Source organism: Leptonychotes weddellii, chromosome 3 (assembly GCF_054177405.1).
Source record: "Leptonychotes weddellii isolate Sample4059 chromosome 3, ASM5417740v2, whole genome shotgun sequence".
Taxonomy (NCBI): Eukaryota; Metazoa; Chordata; class Mammalia; order Carnivora; family Phocidae; genus Leptonychotes; species Leptonychotes weddellii.
Window position 1 is genome coordinate 25,666,714 of NC_138371.1, and position 24,820 is coordinate 25,691,533.

Consider the following 24,820-nt stretch of genomic DNA (forward strand, 5'->3'; position numbering starts at 1 on the left):
CCCCGCATCGGGCTCCCTGCTCTGCGGGAAGCTTGTTTCTCCTTCTCCCACTCCCCCTGCTTGTGTTCCCTCTCTCGCTATGTCTCTCTCTGTCAAATAAATAAAATCTTAAAAAATAAAAATAAAAAATAAAAAAGAGAAAAACGTGAAAATGTTAAGATTATGTGTATCTCTATGGAAGGATTATAGCTCCCCCTTTTTTTTTTGCAGGCGCACATATAATAATACAGAAAGAATGGTAAGGTTCACTAGGACTAGACAGTTGAATTTAATCATAAGCTAAACAGAAGTGAGGAAAGTGACTAGATGAAAGAATCTGAGATAAATAGTACAATTCAACAATACAGTGAAATTGCATCATGTATGATTTTAATTTCTGACAAGTCGACTATGCTCACTCAAATTGTATTTTTCACACAACCTAGGCCTCAAAAGCAAGCCAACAGCTTCATCTGTTGCTTAACCATAGAAACAGTGACGGACTCCTGGAAGAAAGGCTGGCTGCCCTGGATTTATTAAGAAGCGGGAGGTAATATACTAATGCTCACTATTACTATACCCTGGGCAATTCATGGGATTTTCCAGGGTAATTGTCACAGAGCAGACATTTTCATTTGACATGCTGTGTAAAACCTTAACCTTTGTTTAAACAGTGACTTTAGTCTTGATTTTAGGGTAGATTTTAACATTTAATTCCTTCCAGGGATCTTAACTAAATAGACTGAATTTGTTTTTAACTTGAGATACAATTCACATAGCATAAAATGCACCCTTTTAGGGTATAAATTTGGTTTTAATGATGAGTTTAACATGGCACAAAAGATCTACAGAGCAAAGAGAAATCGCCTTTTAAGTCTTTCCACAGATTTTCTTTTTTTTAAATTTTATTTATTTATTTGACAGAGAGAGACACAGCGAGAGAGGGAACACAAGCAGGGGGAGTGGGAGAGGGAGAAGCAGGCCTCCCGCAGAGCAGGGGGCCTGATGTGGGGCTCGATCCCAGGACCCTGGGATCATGACCTGAGCTGAAGGCAGAGGTTTAACGACTGAGCCACCCAGGTGCCCCTCTTTCCACAGATTTTCTTACAGAAAAGTAAATTCAGATTTTAAAAAAAATTTTATTTATTCATTTGAGACACAGAGATACAGAGAGAGAGAGAGCGAGTATGAGCAGCGGGGAGAGGCAGAGGCAGAGGGAGAAGCAGGCTCCCCGCTGAGCCAGGAGCCTGATGTGGGGCTCGATCCCAGGACCCCGGGATCATGACCTGAGCCGAAGGCAGACGCTTAACCATCTGAGGCACCCAGGCGCCCCTAAATTCATATTTTAACATTTGGAAAGGGAAGTGATCAGACCAAGTCAATGGGGAAAGGTCTGACCAGCCCCTTCATTAACATGGTAGGGACTCCTCCGAGCCTGGTGACCCCAAGCCACAGTAGAAGTACACAGACTTCATCCCTAGTGCCCCCACCCCCCACCCCTCCACTCTCTCTTTTTCTCCTTCCCTCTCTCTTCGGAACTTAGAACCTCTCACTTACTTCCCTTTTGCCCTGCCTCTGGACAAACTCTCTTTCCCCCAGTCAGAATCTACCTTGGGGTGAGGAGGAAAGGGTGAAGTCACAGGTAGGGCTGGATTGTCATCTTGTCAGTGGTGGTGTTCTCCGACCATCAGTACTGACTGGGCAGTCACTGTGTCTGAGGCACGGTCCTGGAGCTGTGGGGACTCATGCTCCACCAGGCTACCATTCCTCGGACGCACGGCCCCGCCCACCTGCCCACCCTGCCCAGCCACTTCATCGTCTCCCCCACTGCCAGAGGCAGCCTGGTGCCCAGAAAGGGCAGCAGGCTGGGGGGGCGGGTCGGACTGGCTGGAACTCTGCTTTACGTTTTGCCATGTGTGAGATCCTGGGCAGTGGTGTGATCTCGCTAAGCCTCCCTTTCTTCCTGGTAATACGGTTGTAAGAGGATTCTGCTATGTATTTCAGCTTCCTAAGGATGTTGTGAACATTTTTTGAAGGACCTTTAATGTTTATTCTCTTTTGTATTTGTCTCCTGTTGCTGCTGAAACAAATTACTATGAGCTTAGTGGCCTAAAAGAGCACAACTTTGTTACTGTACAGTTCTGAAAGTTAGAAGTCTAATATGGGTCTCACAGGGCTAAGCCCAAGGTTTTGGCAAGGCTGTATTCCTTCTGGAGGCTCTAGGAAACGATCCAATTCCTTGCCTCCCATCCCTCCAAGCTCTGCTTCCACGGTCACATGGCTTTCTTTGACCCTCTTGCCTCCGTCTTGTATATAAGGACCCTTGTGATTGCATTGGGTCCACCCTGATAATCCAGGAAAATCTCTTATCTCAAGATCCTCAACCTATTCACATATGCAAAGCTCCATCTGCCATGTAAGGTGACATATTCACAGAATCGGGGACCAGAACATGGACATCTTGGGGGGGTATTATTCTGCCTACCACACTTGCCCTTCCCTCCCACATTTCCAAACCCCCATGTGTTCCCCAACCAGACCCAGACCTCCCTTTCCAGCTTGAGTTCTCTTAGCCCTCCTACTCATGCCTTTGCACTTCCAGCCATCACCTTCTCTCTCTCTTGCAGTCCAAATCCTACCCAATCCACGAGTCCCTCTAATCACGAGTGCTTTGGCAATGCCTTCCCAGGCTATCCAACTTACGAATATCACTTTCTAAATCCCGTTTCATGGAGTAGCTGCGTCATTCCTTTGGCAAACCCTCTGTCTTCTTGTCATGTATTCATGGCTCATAGGTGCTGCAAAAATGTTGAATGATTAAATGAATCTCCACCACAAGACCCACAAGCACATTGAGAGCCATGTCTTTTTTTTTCAGCTTTATTGAGATATAATTACATATACCATTGTGTTAGTTTAAGGTGAACAATGGTATAATATGATATAGGTATATATATTGCAGAATGATCTCTATAAGGTTAATTAATACCCATCCATCACCTCCCATAATTATCATTAGTGTGCATGTGTGTGAGAATATTTAAGACCTGCTCTTTTAGCAATTTTCAAGTACACAATACAGTATTACCTATAATCACTGTGTCATACATTAGATCCCCAGAATTTATTCATCTTATGACTGGAAATTTGTATTCTCTGATGAGCATCTCCCCATTCCTCCCTCCCAACCCCCAGCCCTTGGCAACCACCCATCTATTTTTAAGAGTCATGTCTTAGGCTACTTTCCAATCCAGCACTGGAGAGTGGTTGAGGGGAGATATATGGCAATGATGAAAGGATGAAGAATGTCCAGGAGCCTCAGGGAGGAAGAGTTCTCAGAATCCTCTGTTTCTTTAGTTTGGAGCAACACCAACTTACCCCTTGCAAAAACGTACTTAAGGCATATCTCTCTTCTCTTTTGGTTGGTGTCAATGACAACCTTTAGTAACAATTTTGCCTCAACCCTTCCTACCCAAATTCTTAGGCTCTCTGGTCTTGATACCCATGCGGATAGCCAGTAGAAGCTCTTACAGGGTCACTTGTAGCACCTCTGAGAAGTGCTCTGGAGGGTAGGGTAGAAGGGAGAAGTGACAAGACTCCTTAAACCCCCTCAATCTACCGCAGGATGACATTCTTCGGAATGTGTGGCTTCCCTTAGTTTGCACATTGCTAGTATACTATTTACTGGCCAACTTATTTTTAAATTTTTTTAAGGGTTTTGGAGAGGGAGCTTAGTGATCCTTCATCTGTTATTCTATCTCACCCCTGAAAGATGGACATATCGCTATTTCATGTGTAATTCAGTTTTTTTTCTAGATAATGATGATCACTTTCTGTAAGGAAATGTTTTTACTTTGCTGTTCCTATTTTGAAAAATACCTTCACCAGAGATTTTTCATCAGCAGCTGATAGCATTCATTGGGCAATTCTTCCAGTCAAGGAAAGGGATAAGGAAATTTCTGGGTTACTTTTGGCCTTATGATTCTAAGTACAAGCCTTAAGTTCGCATCAACATACACATCACAAAATGCTACTTGTTGTCTCACATTTTTGACAGATGAGTTGAAACATTTTTAACATAATTCAGCAAACATTTAATATAGGAACTTGGCTGGGCTTTTGTGGAATAAATAGATGAATAAGAGACAGTCTTGGCCATCCAAGGAAGATAAGACACGGACACAGATAACTTGTACATGAACTATTTCAGGCATCCCTTCTGACTCACCACTGTTGCTGCACTGGGCCTTCGACCAAGAAAAATTAAATCCAAGATTTAAGGGAGGGAAAAAAAGTTCTTTCAACTTACTGGGAAAACAACCCAAACTATAGATTTCTCAGGTTTTAAATAACATTACAAAGAATCTTTACCAATTGTCACTGTGCTTTTCTAGCAATAAAAAATGTTTTCTGTATTTATAGTTACAGTGCTGTTTCCACGACTGTGTTTTACAGCTGGGCATAGATGCGGAGTTTTGCTTGTGTTCAACTGTGGGGGACGACTGTGTAATGCTCCCCCCTCCCTTTAAGGAAAAAAAAAATCAGGAAGGAACTGAAATACAAGGCTTTTCCTCCCATTTTACATTCAAACATGTCTTACAGGAAATGAACAAATAGTGATTCTCAAATATAACATTGTGCTTCTATGTGCTGTAGCACAAAGCGAACTTTACAGGAATTTCGTGTGTTCCGGAAGTTGAGTTTTTAAGGACAAATGTGGAACTTGGATTGTTGCTTCCTGTAGTGCAGCAATGCCAGATTCTTGAGCCCAAACATTCTAAGATCTTCAAAATCTCATCCCAACTCACTTCCAGCCTCCTGTGTGTGTCCTCCTTACTCCAGGAACCCCACAATGTTCTCATTCAAAAATAAAAACTAAAAATTACTTAATAGCTTTGAACTAAATCTTGAACAGAGTTTTTCGAAAAGGGCAAGAAGTTCTTTCATAACCAAAGAGGTACATTCATACCTTTAAATACTTTCACTAATAAGAACAAAAGAGATGGAAATTCTAGCCAACATAGGAAACAGTTAACCAGATAGAGTTGTCCCATGGGCCACAAGTAATTATTTCTAAAAAACAATGGAAAAAGGAAAAAAAGCATTAAAAAGCTAGAATTACTTTGAAAAGTGAATATAACCTACAAGAGGAAAACCAAAGCCATTTTAATGGGAGATTTAAAAAATGACATATTAAAGCATGTCATACTCCTGTAAGTTATCCTCAAACGTAATACAAATTTTTACTTGTTCAGTACAAATACTAATAAAAATTCCGAAGTGATTTTTTCAAATTAGAAAAATGAAGTAAAATTTATTGAGAAAAAATAGATAAGAACTAAAACACATTTTGAAAAAAGAAGGAATAATGCAGTAGGACTAGTTCTACCTGATATTAAATTATATAAAATCTGGGGTGCCTGGGTGGCTCCGTCAGTTGAGCATCTGCCTTCGGCTCAGGTCATGATCCCAGGGTCCTGGGATGGAGCCCTGCATCAGGCTCCCTGCTTGGCAGGAAGCCTGCTTCTCCCTCTCCCACTCCCCCTTGCTTGTGTGCTTGCACTCTCTCTCTGTCAAATAAATGAATAAAATCTTTATAAAAAATAAAAAAATATAAAATATGCAATAATTAAAACAGAATGCTATTAGCAGGTGATGAGAGAAGTAGATTAATAGAACAGAACAAATAGCTCAGAAATAAATCCTATTATATATAATACTTTAGGGGATGATAATGAGAAAATAAAGGATTTTTCAATAAATGGTGTTGAGAAAATCTTAGCTCTTTAAGAAGAAATTCCCCATCTCATGCTTTATAATCAAATGTTCCAAGTGGAATTTAAAAACTAAAGATTCAGAGGCACCTGAGCTGTTAAGTGCCCGACTCTTGATCTCACCTCAGGTCTTGATCTCAGAGTTATGAGTTCAAGCCCAAGTTGCGCTCCACACTGGAGTGGAGCCTACTTATAAATACATACGTACATACATACATACATACATACATACTGAAGATTCGAACAAAATAGCAAAGTCTTCAGACACAGTGGACAAAGTGAGTATTTATCCAACATCAGGAAGGAGGATTCTTTAAGGTCAGAAGTAGGAAGAGGAATCAAAAGAGGAATGAAGTAATATTTGATCACTTTGCACACTAAATATAAGCGGAAGTAAACAACCCATGTCCGGTCAAATGGTATAGCAGCCTCATGCTCTGATAAAATGTCCCCTCCCCGCTGCCGTCCCCACACCCATTACAAACACATAGCAATAATAAATAGGATATAAAAAGGGAAAATGAAAATGATAAAATTGGGTTCAAAAAGCATAAAAAGAAACAAAAAAGTACCAGCATGAAGAGAACAGAATTGCAGCTGGTTACCTCCTGGCCCTCCATCCCCACGCCCAAGGCTTCAGCTCCCGAAGGTTCATGAAGACTAACAGTGTACAGACTCAAACAGATCTTTGAGGACACAGACCAGGGCTGGCACTCCCTCTTGTCATATGAGACTAAAAAAAAGTTTGCTCACACATTGCTTAGAGCTACAGGTTCACAGGAACCTACCAATGTTGGAAAGTAGGAAATCAGACAAGCCTGATGCTGAGAAGGAATCGGTGACATGTACAATATCAAAGTTAAGTCAGTATACCAAAATACTACTGTGTACCCAGGTCTGAGCGGGGGGCCCCAGGGTATTAGGGGGTGAAAGCAATTCAGTCAGACAGGAATAGGTGAGCATGGAGAGAAAGAGAGGGAGAGGAAATAAATAAAAGACGAAACATTTTTTTTTTATTAAAAATGAGCCTCCTGGGCGCCTGGGTGGCTCAGTCGTTAAGTGTCTGCCTTCGGCTCAGGTCATGATCCCAGGGTCCTGGGATCGAGTCCCACATCGGGCTTCCCGCTCTGCGGGAAGCCTGCTTCTCCCTCTCCCACTCCCCCTGCTTGTGTTCCTGCTCTCACTGTGTCTCTCTCTGTTAAATAAATAAAATCTTTAAAAAAATAAAAAAAATAAATAAATAAAAATGAGCCTCCTGCAAAATAAAATTCCAAAACCATATTAAAATATCTAACATAAGAAAGAGTATGAGTCCCACTTCCCCTCTCTAGATAAAATTAATTTTATGGAATTATTTGACAAGGAATTGAAAATAAATGTGCTGCTGATCAAAGAGATATATGAAGATAATCTTTCTATTAAAAAAGAACACAAAAAGGGGCACCTGGGTGGCTCAGTCAGTTAAGCATCTGCCTTCGGCTCAGGTCATGATCTCAGGGTCCTGGGATCGAGCCCCACACTGTGCTCCCTGCTCAGCGGGGAGCCTGCTTCTCCCTCTCCCTCTGCCTGCCTCTCCCCTTGCTTGTGCTCTCTCTCTCTCTCTCTGTCAAATAAAGAAATAAAATATTTAGAAAAAACAAAAAGAACACAAAAGTATTAAGCAAAAAAAAAAATCACTAATGAAACAAGAAACAAATGGATCTGAAAGAGAAACAAATAGAAACATAAAATACAGACATTAAAATTAAAAAATCAATTGAAAGAATGAACATTAGGCTGCAAAGTTTCAAAAAGAGAATTACTGAATTGGAAAGGAAGAATTCACCCAGTTCCTGGCCAAAGAAAAGAAAAATAGGAAAGAACAGTTAAGGGGTATTAAGGACATACTCAAGGATTCCAGAAGAAGAAAATGAAGAGAAAGAGCCAAAATCCTCAAATCGAAAGTATATTGTACATACCAAAAAAGTTAAAAAATTAAATCATTGCAGGGTGAGTTCAAAACTTCAAGAATAACGAGAAAATCTTAAGGGCTATCATAGATAAAAGACAGATTATGTGCAATTAGGCAACAGTCTTCCTATCAGATGACACAAAAAAGCCAGTGAAGTAATATCTTCAAGGAACTGAGGGAAAATAGATGTCTACACTGCTAAACTCTTGCCATGTGTATACAAAAAAATGAAACCATTTTCAAATAGTAAAGCATAAGACCAAGAATTGAGCCACTTGCAGATTGGGGCTTATATCCAGTATGGCATTGGCATGAGCAAAGAGGCTGCTTATGGCTCATGTCTGTTCTGGTTGATTACCACCCATGCGATACTAGGATGTAATGTCTTTAGTATCACACCTGAACACTTTCTTACTGATTAGTAAATACCTTTGCCCCAAACACTCAGGTGTGCTCCTGCCATCTTAACCTTCTCTTGGGACCCTGCCCAGATTGATCCATAATTTTACAACTAAAGAGTTAATGGCTGGGGCGCCTGGGTGGCTCAGTTGGTTAAGCGACTGCCTTCGGCTCAGGTCATGATCCTGGAGTCCCTGGATCGAGTCCCGCATTGGGCTCCCTGCTCGGCAGGGAGTCTGCTTCTCCCTCTGACCCTCCCGACCCTCCCCCCTCTCATGTGCTCTCTCTCTCAGTCTCTCTCTCTCAAATAAATAAATAAAATCTTTAAAAAAAAAAAAAGTTAATGGCTGTCACAATAGGGGATCTCCCAAGATCCTGCTTCTGCCCTGTGGGAAGAGCGCATTCTGATTGGTCAACTCATTTTGACTGCAGGATCTTGGTTGTTAAATATTTTGGATAATACCTTTGCAACAGGTCCTCTATAAAAGCTATTAAAGCATATACTTTGCCAAGAGGAAAAGTGTCCCAGGTAGAAGATCTGTAAACAGAAAATAGATTTTAGCAAATGAACCGATAACTTAAGAAAAAATTTATTTACCAATTGATTGTAAAAAAGATTAGGTTGTGTTAAAGAAGTAGTAGGGGAAAAAGAAGGATAGTAAATAGTTCCTGCAGGGAGAGCTTTACAAAATATCCATATTTATTGGAACCCTTGTGTACTGTTGGTGGGAATGTAAAATGGTGTAGTCGCTGTTAAAAACATTATGCCAGTTTCTCAAAAAATTAAAAATAAAATTACCACATGATCCAGCAATCCCATTTCTTGGTGTATATCCAAAAGAACTGAAGCAAGATCTTGAAGAGATATTTGCACACCCATGTTCATAGCAGCATTATTCACAAGAGCCAAGAAGTGGAAGCAATCCAAATGTCCATCCATCCATGAATGAATGGCTAAATGAAATGTTGTATATATTTCCACATGGGATGATATTCAGCCTTGGGAAAGAAGAAAATCCTGGGATGCCTGGGTGACTCAGTCAGTTAAGCATCTGACTCTTGATTTCTGCTCAGGTTGTGATCTCAAGGTTGTGAGATTGAGCCCCACATTGGCCTCCATGCCTTGCTTAGGATTCTCTCTCTCTCCCGCTGCCTCTCCTTGCTGCCCCCTAAAAAAAAAAGGAAAGGAAATCCCGTCATGTCCTATAACATGGATCAACTCTGTGGACATTATGCTAAGTGAGATAAGCCAATCACAAAAGACAAATATTGTATGATTCCACTTAGATTAAGATCCCATTTTTAGGAGTCAAACACATAAAAACAGAAAGGGGAATGGTGGTTGCCAGGGCCTGGAGGGGAGGGGGAAATGGGGAGTTGTTGTTTAATAGAGCTTCAGTTTTGCAAGATGAAAAAGTTCTGGAGATGCATCACAACAAAGTGAATATACTTAACACTACCGAACTCCGTACTTAAAAATGGTTACGATGGTAAATTTTATGTTTTTCACCACAATAAAAAAAATAACCAAGCAATTCTAACATAGTATCTCTGTGGAGGCAGGCAGAGTGCAGGGAGGGTAGGCGGTGGGTATTTTTAAAATCTTCCCAGGTGGGGCGCCTGGGTGGCTCAGTTGGTTGGGCGACTGCCTTCGGCTCAGGTCATGATCCTGGAGTCCCAGGATCGAGTCCTGCATCTGGCTCCCTGCTCGGCAGGGAGTCGGCTTCTCCCTCTGACCTCCCCACCTCTCATGCTCTCTCTCTCCCAAATATATAAATAAATCTTTAAAAAAAAAACCAAAACCTTCTCTGGTGATTTTTAATGTGCTGCTAAGGTGAAAACCACTAAATTATACCTAAAACAAAACCATATGAAATTTGAAAGAAAAAAAGAGAACAGGAGAGTGGGGAGATAAAAGACAAATAGAGAAATAGAGGAAATACTATTTTTAAAAGCCAGTACAGTAGTTATCGTAGTAAACAAAATAGAACATGGAGCAAAAACCTTAGGTAACTTGGGATGCCACATCAGGATCAAGGGGGAGAATCACCGACCATCAGGAGTGGTATATGCCCAACAACATAGTTACTACATAAGCAGAAACTGACAGAATAATAGGAGACAGTTACAAATTTTAAATCATGGTGGGAAATGTTCAACACCTTCTTCAGAAACTATTAGGTGAAGAGGACAAAAAAATTTGGCAAGGATAAAGAATATTTAGAAAGTAAAGCTAACGAGCTTTATCAAGTTGGGATAGAGAGAATCCTGCAAGTGGTAAACCGAGACTGTTTCTTCTTTTCCCAAATAGTTGAAACAATTAAAAAACCTGACAACATACATGGTCACAGAGTAAATCTCAACAAATTTCCAAATATCAATATCATACAGATTACATATATTTGTTTGTAATCTTTTATTCTTGAAACATTTTTGAAGTTACAGCAAAATATTATTTGATTAAGTTGGGTGTAGGTTCATGAGTGTTTGCTGTATTATTCTCTATATGTTTCCAACATACGAATAAAATATCTTAAAAAATTCAAAACACTAGAAAAGTATGTTTCCAACAAATATAACAGCAGGTTAATAACACTTTATATAAAGAGCTCACGAAAAGATAAGAAAAGCTCTAAAGAGTTCATATTTAAATGCACAAAAGACATTGAATAACATTCAACATGAAGAAAAAACAAGTACCTAAGACATGGAAGAATGTTCATTCTGAATAGAGTCAAGGAAATAGAAATTAAGATTGTGAAATGCCGTGCTAACCAATTTAAGATTTAAAAAAACTTATTGTACCTACTGTTGGAAAGGTGGCAGTCTAACTTGGTTAAAACATTTTGGAAAACAATTTAATAATATGCAACATGAGGGGTGCCTGGATGGCTCAGTTGGTTAAGCATTGGATTCTTGATTTCAGTTCAGGTCATGATCTCAGGGGTTGATCTCAAGCCCCGTGACAGCTCTGTGCTCAGCAGGGAGTCTGCTTGAGATTCTCTCTCCTTCTCCCTCTGCCCCTCCTCCCTTGCATACTCGTGCTCTCTCTCTCTTAAATAAATACATCTTTTAAAAAAAAAATGCAACAAGAGCTGTAAAATTTTCCATTTTTAAAAAAGATTTACTTATTTATTTTAGAGAGAGAGAGAGAGAGAGAGAGAGAGAGCATGCAAGTGGGGGGAGGGGCAGAGTAAGAGAATCTTCCAGCCGACTCCCAGCTGAGTGCAAAGCTCATGATTAGATCATGACCTGAGCTGAAGCCAAGAGTTTAACACCTAACTGAATGAGCCACCCAGGCACCCCTTCCATGTTTTTTTGACTCCATAATTCCATTTCTGAGGATCTGGCATGTGGATATGATCCTAAATATATGTACAATGATGTTCAGAGCCATGTTATTTATAAGAATTAGAAACAAATTAAATATACAAATATCAGGAAAGTAATCCCACAAATTATGACATATCCTCTAGAAATATTTTGTAGCCACTACAATTTTGCCTACAAAGGTAAGGTAATACTAGAGGAAATGCTTACAACAGCATGTCAAGTGAAAAGATCATATTCAAAACTACTCATTATGATTATTAATACTTGTAAGAAAAAAGCTTGGCAGAAACTACATCACTATGTTAAACCTGATTATTCTTTTGGACGATGGGTCACTTTTTCTATTATTCTTATTTTCCTATTGTTCTTTGTGTTTAAATTACTTTAATAATAACCTTTATACAAGCTACTTTAATATCTGCATTTTTCCTTGATTGGCAGATTGCTAAATATAATATAAACTATGCCCTTTCTCCCCTTGGGAGGCGCCCACTAGAACTTTAACCAAACAAATGCTCCTTCTTTGGTCTCACAGTTTTCTCGTGTTAGTAGAGCACATTGAGGCCCTGGCCTGGAGGGAGACTCAGCTGCTCAACTGGCTGCGTGTGACTGCCAGAGGCTCAGCCCTCGATTTGCAATGGACATAATATCCCTGCTTCTGAACTGGGATAGGAGAGGGGAGACAGATTTGCAAATGCTCTCAGGTGGAAGACAGGGGATCTTTAAACTCATACTGTACAGACAAGCTCCTCTGTGATGAAATGTGAAAGTTAAATAGTTCAAATAATTTAGAACAAAGCAGCAAGTGGAAGGATCCTGAAAGGATTTTAATTACTACAAGACAGACACCTGGGTGGCTCAGTCGGCTAAGCATCTGCCTTCGGCTCAGGTCATGATCCCAGGGTCCTGGGATGGAGCCCCGCATCGGGCTCCCTGCACAGTGGGGAGTCTGCTTCTCCCCCCTACCCCCCATGCTCGTGCTCTCTAATAAGTAAAATCTTTAAAAATAAATAAATAAGGGGCGCCTGGGTGGCTCAGTCGTTAAGCGTCTGCCTTCGGCACAGGTCATGATCCCAGGGTCCTGGGATCGAGCCCCGCATCGGGCTCCCTGCTTCGCGGGAAGCCTGCTTCTCCCTCTCCCACTCCCCCTGCTTGTGTTCCCTCTCTCGCTGTGTCTCTCTCTGTCAAATAAATAAATAAAATCTTTAAAAATAAAAAAATAAAATAAATAAATATTCTGGCCCATCCTCTTTTGACCAACACATTCATAGAAAATTTCCCCAAGGTTTTCCCTAAAGAGAGACAGCATCTCCCAGACAAGACATTATATTTTGCAAGCATTTGAATGAGAACACTTGTCCAAATCAAACACTGGTTTTGTCTTAATGATTGAAATAGGTTCTTGTTTTATAAAGGTGGATTTGATCCTCCTACCAAATAAAGTATGTTTTAATTATTACAATGTTTGCCAAGGTAGCTACAGCCAGAAAGAACATGTCCACGTGCTGAATTCAGCCTTCCTCTCTGCCTCTTTTCCTTCCTCTCTTCTTTCCTGTCTTTGCTCTCTTGAGTTACAAACTCGAATGCCCATAAGGGCAGGGAAGTAATGTAAATGAACAAAGGTGGTGGATACTAGTGTAGGGAGTTGGGGGCGGGCGGGCAGGGTGAACCAGAGAGCACAGGCTCCATGGGAAGTGGGAAGTCACTGGTCAGCAAGAGCCACCAGGCGCCTTGCAGGAGATTGCTCATTTTTGCAATAAGCCAGAATTCTGGATATTCATATGAACTCTATCAGATTTGGAAACGGCTGCAACTAATTCAAATATTTGTTTAAACTGGGCAGGCCAGCAGTGACTGGCCAGTTTGCAGTTTCTGATTTGACCTGTTTAAGCTTAACAGTCTCATCTAAATCATGGCATTATTATATGGATTAATACTTAACAAAAGCTATATTCACTAAGTGCTTACTTTGTGCTAGGCAATGTTTGAAGTGCTTTAGAGGTATTCAGTTTTTCCTCACAGCAACGCTATGATGAGTGTGCCTTGTAACCCCATTTCATAGATAAGAAGTTGGGGTACAGAAAAGAACAGATGAGATGAGGGACAATAGCATACTTAGGACACCAGACTGTGTTACAGGAACACAAGGTAGTCCTATAATTCTAATGGGGGAGAAGAGGACTCTTTTGAGGCATTTGAGGGGAGAGTTGTACAACAGTATTCTGGAGAGCAGAGAGTCTAGATGTGTTCCAGTTATCTTGCTGTGTAACAAATCACCTCAAAACTTAGTGGATTAAAACAACACTTTACTGTTCTCTCTCATGTTTTGGGGGTTGATGGACTCATCTGTAGAGTTCTTTTTTTTTTTTTTTTAAGATTTTTTTTTTTATTTATTTGCGAGACAGAGAGTGAGAGACAGAGAGCACGAGAGGGAGGAGGGTCAGAGGGAGAAGCAGACTCCTTGCCGAGCAGGAAGCCCGATGCGGGACTCGATCCCGGGACTCCAGGATCATGACCTGAGCCGAAGGCAGTCGCCCAACCAACTGAGCCACCCAGGCACCCTCATCTGTAGAGTTCTTATTGGAATCTCTCATGTGGGTGTAGTCAGATGGCTTCTGAGACTAGAGTCATGTGAAGGAGTCTTCACTCAAGGTTGGGCCGGGATGGCAAGAAGCGCTGGGAGCTGGTTGGGCAGCACGTCTCTGGGTGGTTAGCTTCGGCTTCCTCACAGTGTGGTGGCCTCAGGGTAGCTGGACTTAAAGGTGGCTCAGGGCTCCAAGTGCACCTTTGAAGAGACAAGAAGTGGAAGTGGCCAATCTGTGAAGACCTAGGCACTGAAACTGACCTGATCACTCCCATTTATTCTTTTAAACAGGGAAGGGACATATTGTCCAGATCGAAGGAAAGGGGCCATAGACTCTGCCTCCTGACGAGAGGGCTGACAAAGAATGAGTAGCCATCTTTAATCTGCCAAAGAATGGCAGCCAAATGGACAATCTATTATCCTAGTGGATAGGTTACCGCTGGGATGAGTCACTGGCGATTTCTGTCCTTGTTCTGCCTGAGTTCTATCTCCATGAGCGTGTGATTACCCAGGCCAAGGGAGGGCAGGCCCCCTTGATCACAGTCCAACCAAGGACATACAATAGCAGAGCCGTAGTTCCCCAAAAGAAAATCAAGGTGTTCTCACCACAAAAAGGATGAATGGATGCTACAGAGGTAAAAACACTGTTCGCTTCAGGCATTTACTGTTTGTTTTCAATCTATTTTTGTCCAATGTGAGCATCTTCACACAAACCCATGCCCTTCCCCCATCCCCTTCACACTCATCCATATTCTCTGTGTCCCTCGTTTTATTTAAATAACAAAAGTCTGCTTGCAGCAATGCTAGGCAGGTGTAGGCTAGGCTCTGTGGGGGGATCCAAAATGAGTCAGACCTGGAGCTTGTCCCCCGAGTTACTCACTCTCTAGGAAGGGAAAGAGAGAAATAACAGTACCATCAGAGAAGAAAGGGGAAAGTGCCCTAAGCAGCATAGATAAAGTGCTCTGGAAATTCAGAGAGAGAGAGAGAGAGAGAGAAAGATTACTTCCAGCTGCACCCTTAATCACATACTGCCTCACCACATCTCTTGTACTCTTGTCTTGTCTGGTTATTAAATCCTATATTATTGAACAATAGCAAACCAGTCACGCTGAATAATTCACGCAGTTGCTCCCTCCTCTGCCTCCAGAGCATCAGCTCCTCTGAGGCAGGGCTGAAGAACTGGTAGGCATGTGGCAGGGGCGAATATCTACAGACTTAAGAAGACCAGCTTCAACAGAAGAGAGCATCAATAAACTATTATCTGAATAAAGCCTATATGGGGCCATAAATATAGACCTTTATTAGCTTACTAATATTTCTTCAATGCAGTAAGCAAAATAAGAAATTCAAAGATTGCTTTTCGCCACTGCCCCCTACTTTTTTATTTTCCTGGAAGGAGGAAATGTCTTCCTATTGGCATCTCCTTCCAATTCCTGACGTCTCAGATGGGTGTGTTCTTCCATCTCGGCTATGTAGAAATGTCAAATAAAGGTGAGTGACTGTAATAGTAAAACACATCTTGGCGATGGCTCTAGAAGGAACGTCTACATACAGCAATCTCAGATTTCTTCATGGGAAGTTCCTTTGTGTGTGTAGCATCAAGAGTGTTGCCTTTTGGCATCACGTCCAAGTCTTTCTGGAAAATGTACTATGTTTTCTTTTTTGTTTCTTATTTTTAAATGACAGATGGCTAGGAAATATCTTCTTCACTCTTATAATTATTTTCCCCAGTTTTTCTCCATTAAACAGAAATTACCCTCATGCATAATCTCTCTAAGTAGTTATTTTCTAGCTCCTGAAGAGAATAATCACAGTGAATGGCATTCATCTTATGCACTTCATGGTTTTCCTCAGCATGAAACTTCTATTGACTATAATTTGTACCACAGTAACTAACATAGACACTTAAACATGCTTGGTAGTTAATTTTTTTAAGTGGACCAAGTTTTCAGATTAAATATTCATCTCTTTTACAAAGGGTAGTTTTCCTGGATTTTATCCAGAAGTACCTTCAAAGAAAATTAGATCTCTGACTGCTGTGCTTTAAATATTTTCCAAGGGAGATGTGGAGTGAAAACATTTTTTCCCCCATGGGTTAAATTACCTCATGTTTATACTGTGCTAAGCATTTTACAAAACATGCAAATGATCGACTTTATAGAGAAGGAAAACCCCTTTCGGATTTACTTCTTGGTGCTAGCAATATTGAAAAATGCTTTAATTTGCATTATACAAAAAAAAGGAAAGCCTTTAGATAGGTTTGACAATCCAACATATAAATCAAGTCATAGTAAAGTAGCAGAAAACAGGAACTAGTAGTTAGATCTTTAGAGGAATTCTAATTTCTCTAAGCTTGGAAGCAGTAAATGAAATATCAAAGGACAAAAACAGATTTGATGATTTGTAAATTGTACTATTAAATATGATTTTAACAAGCAACATTATTTTACTAAAGGCCATTCATGATTAATTTAGAAGAAATTATTCTTGGCCTCTGGCATTCAGTGGTGTCCACATTTCATAAGTAATTCCAAAAGCCAAGGGCAGAAAGAACTATGTTATTTTGTTGAGTCAAAATGTGAATTTTTTTTTTTTAAAGATTTTATTTATTCATTTGATAGAGAGAGAGACACAGCGAGAGATGGAACGCAAGCAGGAGTGGGAGAGGGAGAAGCAGGCTTCCCGCCAAGCAGGGAGCCCAATGCGGGGCTCCATCCCAGGACGCTGGGATCATGAGTTGAGCCGAAGGCAGAGGCACAATGACTGAGTCACCCAGGCACCCCTCAAAATGTGAATTGTGCTGAGAGCCTGGTATGCCTGACAGAGTCCCTCACTTGAAAGTATCCTATCTGACCCCCCTGCACTTGACTTTCGGGGTGGCCTCATCCTTCTCGCCCACTGATGGTGACACACTCCGTCTCCAGAAATCACATGTCAGTGCATTTGTATGAAGGAAAACATTCACTACAATGGTTTTTCTCAACTGTGGAGATTCAAAAAGGTTTCACCCAGGATGTATTTCTGGAGGATGATATAATTGCTGGGAAATTCCACAGAATGCAGACAGAAGAAAGATAAGTGGAAAGTTACCGAATTTCTAGAGACGTTGCCTCAATCAGGACTCTCTTTCTTTGGCTTTAGGAGAATAGCAACTTTGAATCTGAATGACAGTATTCAAGGGAATTGGTGGTACTGTTAAAAAAAAAAAAAAAGGAAGAAGCCAGGGAGCAGGATGGGGAGAGGACCCTGTTTTGGAATCATACAGAGCAACAATCACCAGCAGTTCATGTGCATTCTGGATGGGGAGTCCTCTTGAATCAGATGATCTCTGGGCAATATTAACAACACGCGGAGCTGGACAATGCCCAGAATCACGCAGGCGGACAATGTCCACGGTCGCACACATCAGGCATAATGACGGTGGTTCCCAGCCACGCCTGCGCTCCTTCCTGCTGTCACACCTCCTTCCTCTTTCTCTCTGAGCTTGTCACACCCTCATCAGCCCCTGTCTGGACCCTCGAAGGCCCTCCAGCTGGTCTCCCCCGGACTCCAGTCTGTTCTATCACTAATCCATGAAACACCTTCCCCAGAGGCTATTCCCAAAAATGGGTATGACCGTATGTCTCCCAGCTTTAAAAGGCTTCAGGGAATGGTCTGCTGCCTTCAAGAGACTGTTCCCAGTTCTTTCTTTTTTATTGTGGTAAAAAACACATAACATGAAATTTGCCATCCTCATCCTCTCCAGGTGTACAAAAGTTTAGTGTTAACTATATTCACGTTGTTGTGCAATGGATCTCGAGAACCTCTTCACCTTGCAAAATTGAAACCATACCCACCCACGAAACAACTCCTCTCTTCTGCCTCCCCCCCAGCCCCTGGCAACCACCATTCTACTTTCTATTTTTAGGAGTCTGACAACTTTAGATACCTCACAGAAGTGGAATCATGCAGTATCTGTCCCCTGGCTACTGGCATATTTCACTTAGCAGAATGTCCTCAACATTCATCCATGTGGTAGCACGGGTCCGAACTTCCTTCCTTTTAAGGCCGAATGATATTCCATTGGATGTGTTTACCACATGTTGTCTAGCCATCCATCCACGGATGGACGTTTGGGTTGTTCTCAACTCTTGGCTATTGCGACTAATGCTGCTATGAGCGTAGGTGTACAAATACCTCTTCAAGATTCTGCTTTCAATTTTTGTGGATAAATACCAAAATGTGGGGTTGCTGGATCATATGGTAATTCTATTTTAATTTTTTGAGGAATTGCCAGACTATTTTGTGGCTGCTCTATTTTACATTCCCACTGACAGTGCACAAAGGTTTTGATTGTTCCACATCCTCACCAACACTTCTATTATTATTATTTTATTATAATGGTCATCCCCTGGTGATTATTGAAATTGAGCATCTTTTCATGTTTGTTGCTCATTTGTGTGTCTTCTTTGGAGAAATGTCTATTCGAGTGCTTTGTCTACTCTTTAACTGGGTTTTTTGTTTTCCTGTTGTTGAGTTGCTGTTCCTAATTCTTAAGCATGGTCTACATCCCTCATGGTCTGGTTGTAAGCTTCATTTCCCTCCTTTCTGTACATCAGATGCTTCTTTGTGGCAGCTCATTTCCATGAGGTTCCCTAATGGAGGAGCCATGTTATTGATCTCTTCACGTGTTGTTCCTGACAGGGTGCTCCCCTCCTTATCTCAAACACATCTTGACCACTGGAGCAAAATCTACTTCTGCTAAAAAGAAAAATTACTCTGGGGAGATTGTCTTTGGGAGGCTTTCTCTCACCATGTTCTGAAGTCCACTACTCCCCCCAAGCACGGAGTTCTCTCGCTTCTGGACCACCAACCCACCCTGGGTGCAGGGCTGATCATGTGGGTCTGTGATTTTTATTATTATCTGTCTCTCCTACTAGACTATAAGCTAATTAAGGATCAGAACCAATATCTTATTTAATATTCAAACTCTGATGCCATGCATGGAGACTGCCACGTCGTCTGTATCATTAAATATTTTCTGAAGGAAGGGAGGGGAGAAGGAAGAAAGTCTGGCAGGCGGGTGAGAAAGCCAGCACAAAGGAAAACACACAACCAGGCTTCTCCTCTGTGCCCGGCTTCGACTCCCTGTGCCTCCCACTTCTCTTCCCACAGGACGACAACCCTGAACACCTGGAGATATGGCGTGCCACACTCAGGTCCCACCTGAATCCCTGTCTCAACTTCCCCAAGGACTAAGCTGAAATGGCTTAGTCCTCACAAAGGTTACCCTCTGCTTCCTGCTGCAAGGTTCAAAATGGGAGTTTAGATCCAGGGCCTGCAAACTGATGGTCCAGGGCAATCTGGCCAATATCCTGTCAGGTCTTAGATTAGTGAGTAAAGTATCACTCCAAACATTTACTCCAAGCCAGCCAACATGTGAAGGCCTTTGGAACTGTTATCACATTTCAACCCCTTTTCAGTCCTTTGAGAAGAATTATTATCCTCACTTTTCTACTGAGGGAAATGAGACTCAGCCAGGATGCTAGCCAAGTGTTTATTTTTAAAGATTTTATTTATTTGAGAGAGACAGAGAGAGAGAGAGAGAGAGAGAGCGAGCATGAGTAGGGGGAGGGGGAGGAGGGAGAAGCAGACTCCCGGCTGAGCAGGGAGTCCCACTACAAGGGTCCCGGGATCAGGACCTGAGCCAAAGGCAGACGCTTAACCAACTGAGCCACCCAGGCGCTACCAGCCAAGTTTTTTTTATGCTAAGGCCATGCTCTCATTATTATATCATGACACCTCAAGGTCACAGTCTTTTTAGATTTACTATAGACATGGTCTGTTGTTTTGATAATTATTTATTAGGTGTGTGCTGTATGGTTCACAGCCATAGAATCTTCTAAGCCTGAGAGATATCTTAGAGAACATCTAGTCTAATCCCCTCGATTTACAAATGAGGAAGCTGACAGCCTGACATGACTTATAAACTGTACAGTGAATATAATGATATCATCATGCTCTGTAGAGATTTTTTTCTATTTGATTTTTAAGTGTTCTTTTTTTAATTTAAAAGCAATACAAGCTCCGTGCTGAAAAATTATAAATGAGAAATTTTTAAAATCCATAATTCATGTGGATTGCCCAATTGCCTAACACTTATTGACAAATGTGGCTTTAGACTTAGCTCATTGGTACATGTTAGGCTTTGGGAAACAGATGTATCTATTAGGCAAATGACTATATATTTGTATATATACACATGTACATATATAATTAGTTGATACTATATTCTTTATAAATATGGTATTGTTCTCACTGAATATTATGAAGATTTTCTTATTTTATTAAAATTCTTTCCATTCTTAAATGATAGAATTTTCACCATAATCATAAAAATAATATTTTCTCAGTGGGGATAGATTTTTTAAAAAATATAATTCCAAAGTAAAAACTATTACCCCATCACCAAGAGATAATCACCATTAATTGATTTTTTTTTTGCTGTGGAGAATGTTTTTTTGCTCTGTTTGTGTGTGCTATATAATCGAGACAAACGGAATAGACATTTTTAAACCCTTGATACATTTTCCCAAATTGCTTTCCAGAAAGTTTGTTCTTATTTAAATCAGCAGCAGGGGCGCCTGGGTGGCTCAGTCATTAAGCGTCTGCCTTCGGCTCAGCTCATGATCCCAGAGTCCTGGGATCGAGCCCCGCATCGGGCTCCCTGCTCGGCGGGAAGCCTGCTTCTCCCTCTCCCACTCCCCCTGCTTGTGTTCCCTCTCTCGCTGTCTCTCTCTGTCAAATAAATAAAATCTTAAAAAAAAAATAAATAAATAAATAAATAAATAAATCAGCAGCATTGGTGAATGAGAATGTTCGTCTCACAATATGCTCACCAACTTTAGATGTTATCTTTTAAAAATTTTTGCTTATTTTATCACGGGAAAAATGGTTATGAATGTGAACTTATTAAAAATATTAATTGTGAAATTGCTTATAGTTCTTATTTTATGAAGCAAGTAAGGTTAAGTATATAATATTAAGAGCTCTGTATAACTAAACTCTAGCTTATATCATGCCTATTTAGACTATATTAAACCAATGGCTTAAAAACAGTTTTGCAAAATTGCATTATATTAAATGGAAATTGACAAAATAATTACCAGGTAAAGTAGGTCCAAGAGCTTCAAGTAAGAATTCTGTAGAAGAAATGAAGGCAGCATCTCTCTGTAATCTATTTATTTGTTTGTCTCTTTCCTACCCTGTTCCAAAAAGGGAAGATATGATGTGCAGTACAATGAGAACAATGAGACCCCACCTGCAATCAGGATTTCTTAAATGTTCTACTTGGGTATACTTGAAAGCCCCTGCCAGCTTGGAGGGATATACATCAAAGTCACAATCCACAGAACGCTACCATTAGAAACCTAAATGTCTTCAGAAAAAGTTCAGTTCTTAGACCAGTTACTACTTTCCTGAGGCTCCCTAATGTTGCTGTATGTGCCCCTCCTGTCCCTTTGCACCCGAATGTTCTTTAAACAAATATTTATGCCCGTCACATTTCCAGTACGATTTCCATGCCAACATTGACCCTGAGGCTGTGAGGACGCTGTCTGATGAAGGTGAAGGAAATCACATTTATGGGCTGTGCAGTGATCAGTATTGGTATCAACGAGAGGAAAACTCTCTAAAGGCTTGATGTATAAGGAAAGCCATTTTAGATTTCTAAGGTCAGCATGACTGCACATAAACTTTGTTTAAACCAAAAGCCTGGTTTACGGCCCACCAAGCAGACATTGTGCATCTACTTTATAAATGAGTGGCCTAAAGGAAAACCATCTTGAAGATATCAATGTTCCTACTCCCTGCATTCCTTGACGTTAAAACTTGTGATTCTTGGGGAGCCTGGGTGGATCAATTGGTTGAGTGTCTGCCTTTGGCTCAGGTCATGATCTCAGAGTCCTGGGATGGAGCCCTGTGTCACGTGGGGCTCCCTGCTCAGCAGGGAGCCTGATTCTACCTCTTCCTCTGACCCTTCACCTGCTTGTGCTCTTTCTCTCTCTTAAATAAATAAAATCTTAAAAAAAAACAACTCAGGAGTAAAAAAAGCTATTTGACCTGCCTCTCACTGGAATTCTTAAAAAAACAAAACCAAAACCAAAAACAAAACAAAAAAACCCTCATGATTCCTGCCTCTGTGTTAGTCTATAATCTTTTGAGCTTTTATAAGATGTAAAAAAAAGTATATAACCCTGTAAAAATGTTCATTCTCTGGAGCACTTTTCTCCCTGTGAAGAGTGTGTTTCCTGGGCAGCTGTCCTAACTTGGGCTGGAATAAAACTCTCTTTCTTACTTTTAGAGATTCTAAAAGGTTTGTTCATTTTGCATCAACAGTATTCAGAGTTCACAGCCCTAGAAAGGTCTTCTGCCCCGCCCAAGGGGAGGCCCTACTGGTTTGTGATGTCAATGTGTAAAGCTACCCTCAGGTCTCTAGATAACTATGTGAGATAATCCTGGGAGAAGGAGCAAGAGTGAAATGGAAATGTTTGTATTTTGTAAGTAACAAGACACGTGGGAACAGATGCAAACTTTTGAAATCATTTACAGCCTGTGAATGTCATATGATGCGGTCATTAGCGTTACCGTCTGAAAAATGAAATCCCTTCATAGTGAATGTATTGTCTGGTCTGGGACAGATACTTGTTGGTGATTAATGCTATCATTGTTCTGGAAACTTTGTGTTAAAAATGCATGATAATCATCATAAAGGAAGCATGGAATTCCAACTCCTTGTCCTGACATTCAGAGCCTTACATAATAGTGACCTAACACAACTTCTAAGCTCCATCTCTCCCCTATGCAAATCTTTGTTCTAGGAAAACTAGTTACTCAACATTCCCTTCCCACCTCCATGCTTCCTTAGTGGCAGTCACTCCATCTAGAAGGCCCCTCTCACCAGCACGTGGTCTGGCAGTTCTGACAATCCAGGATCATCTCAAATGCCACCTCCTCTGTGACATTTCTCTCCTGTGAGCTTTTTTCTCTACTCTGACGAAGGTTCCTTGAAGATAGAATCTACATCTTACCCAATAGGAATAACAGACCTCTAGCTTGTTCCTCTCCTTCCTGAGTATAAAGTAGTTGCAGGGAAGTTGACTACCCAGCCCGGGACCACATTGGCCAATCTCCTACATCCAGGTATGCCCAAGGGACTTTTTCTTACAGGTGGAGGCAAGTGGAAATGACAGGTGTCGCTTGTGGGCTGGGCATCTTAAGAAGTGTGCATGCTTTCTTTACTCTTCTACCGCTTAGGCAGCTTGAGCCAAGATCCTGATGCCCTAGAAGATGGCAGGAACTCAAGAGAGAAGGAGCCCAAATCCCTGGATCACCAGGTGGAAGAGAGTTGCCTGCTGACCTAGGACAGCATCATTGAGCTGTTGAGTGAGCATGAAATTAAGTTCTATTGGGTTAAGCCACTGAAATCTCATGTTTTCTTTCTTACAGAGCTAGAGCCATTTCCTGCCTAATATAGCTTAGTATCCTTTTAGTGTTTGGCTCATTCCATTTTATAAAGCAGGTGCTCAAAAAGTATTTGTTAAATTGAAGGGAAACTTCAGGGGCAAACCCAAAGAAAGACAAATTAGGTTATACTCTCAGAACATAGTTGGATATATCTGATGACATTAAAATGCTCTTCCAACCCTATCTTCTTAAGAAATATTCCCTGCTCAAGTCATTTGTTTTACATGATAAGTACTTACACGTTGAGATCAGTTGTCGCTTTGTTCTTGGCAAAGAGAAAATGGGATGTTTTGTGAATTGATGGTCATTCTAGTTGAATGTGGGTGCCAAGTTTCCTCTGGTTATATGAACCAGATGGCATAACTGTGAACAAATAATGGTAAAATGAAAGATAATCCTTTCTGAGTGTCAGATTGTTGGGTCAGATTTTCCAATACGACATAACTAGTGGATAGGGGCCCTTGGCCGATAGCACTTCCGTTCACACTCCAATTAGACTTCCATTGTAAAATGATGATGCTGTTATTGCTGGCAATATTTTGTAAGTTGTGCTCAGTCATACAAAAGGGAGATATCTCTTAGCTCCAAGCCCCAAATGTCATCAAGTCTAAACAAGCGTGGGTCATCAGCCCTCCAAATCAAACGTCAGACTGATTCAATATGACTGGGTATTTGTTGGATATTGCATTAAAAACTCAGAGTGTAAAGCTTGAAGGGTAAGAAGAAGATAATAAGGTAACCAGAAATGTGCTATGTCTGGCCTTTTCTTCCACATTCCTAGTACTCAGTATAGTCAAGGGTGAGATATTTATCTCATCATGTGGATTCAAGTATAGTCCAGTGTCCTTTTATGTAGCCTGAAGGACTCCCTTGAGTAGTTCTTGCAGGGCAGGTCAACTAGTGACAAATTCTTTCAGGTTTTGTTTATATTTGTTTATTTGAATGTCTTTCAATGATACATTTTTTTAAAAAAGATTTATCCATTCATTTTAGAGAGAGAGAGTCTGTGTGCGTGAAATGGGGGCGGGGGGAGGAGGGACACAGGGCTCAGTCCCACCACCCTGAGCTGAAATCAAGAGTCGGATGCTCAACCAACTGGGCCACCCAAGCACCCCCCAATGATACATTTTTTTTTTAAAGATTTTATTTATTTATTTGAGAGAGAGAGACTGAGAGAGAGAGCACATGAGAGGGGGGAGGGTCGGGAGGGTCAGAGGGAGAAGCAGACTCCCTGCCGAGCAGGGAGCCTGATGCGGGACTCGATCCAGGGACTCCAGGATCATGACCTGAGCCGAA

General features: G+C 41.1%; 1 protein-coding gene and 1 long non-coding RNA gene across 2 annotated transcripts in view; one reads left to right on the plus strand and one right to left on the minus strand.

Annotated features, from left to right (window-relative positions):
- Positions 1–8,669: 8,669 nt before the first annotated feature.
- Positions 8,670–22,174, minus strand: LOC145720478 (uncharacterized). Its single transcript, XR_014143409.1, has 2 exons — positions 21,166–22,174; positions 8,670–9,272 (listed from the first exon to the last, which is right to left on the minus strand). It is a non-coding gene; the product is annotated as an uncharacterized LOC145720478 (long non-coding RNA).
- A 2,010-nt stretch (positions 22,175–24,184) lies between these two features.
- METTL21A (methyltransferase 21A, HSPA lysine) overlaps positions 24,185–24,820 on the plus strand; it is a 12,125-nt gene continuing 11,489 nt past the window's right edge. Inside the window, exon 1 of the mRNA XM_081815311.1 lies at positions 24,185–24,240. Within this exon, the coding sequence (XP_081671437.1) occupies positions 24,185–24,240 (56 nt within the window). The remainder of the gene's footprint in view (positions 24,241–24,820) is intronic.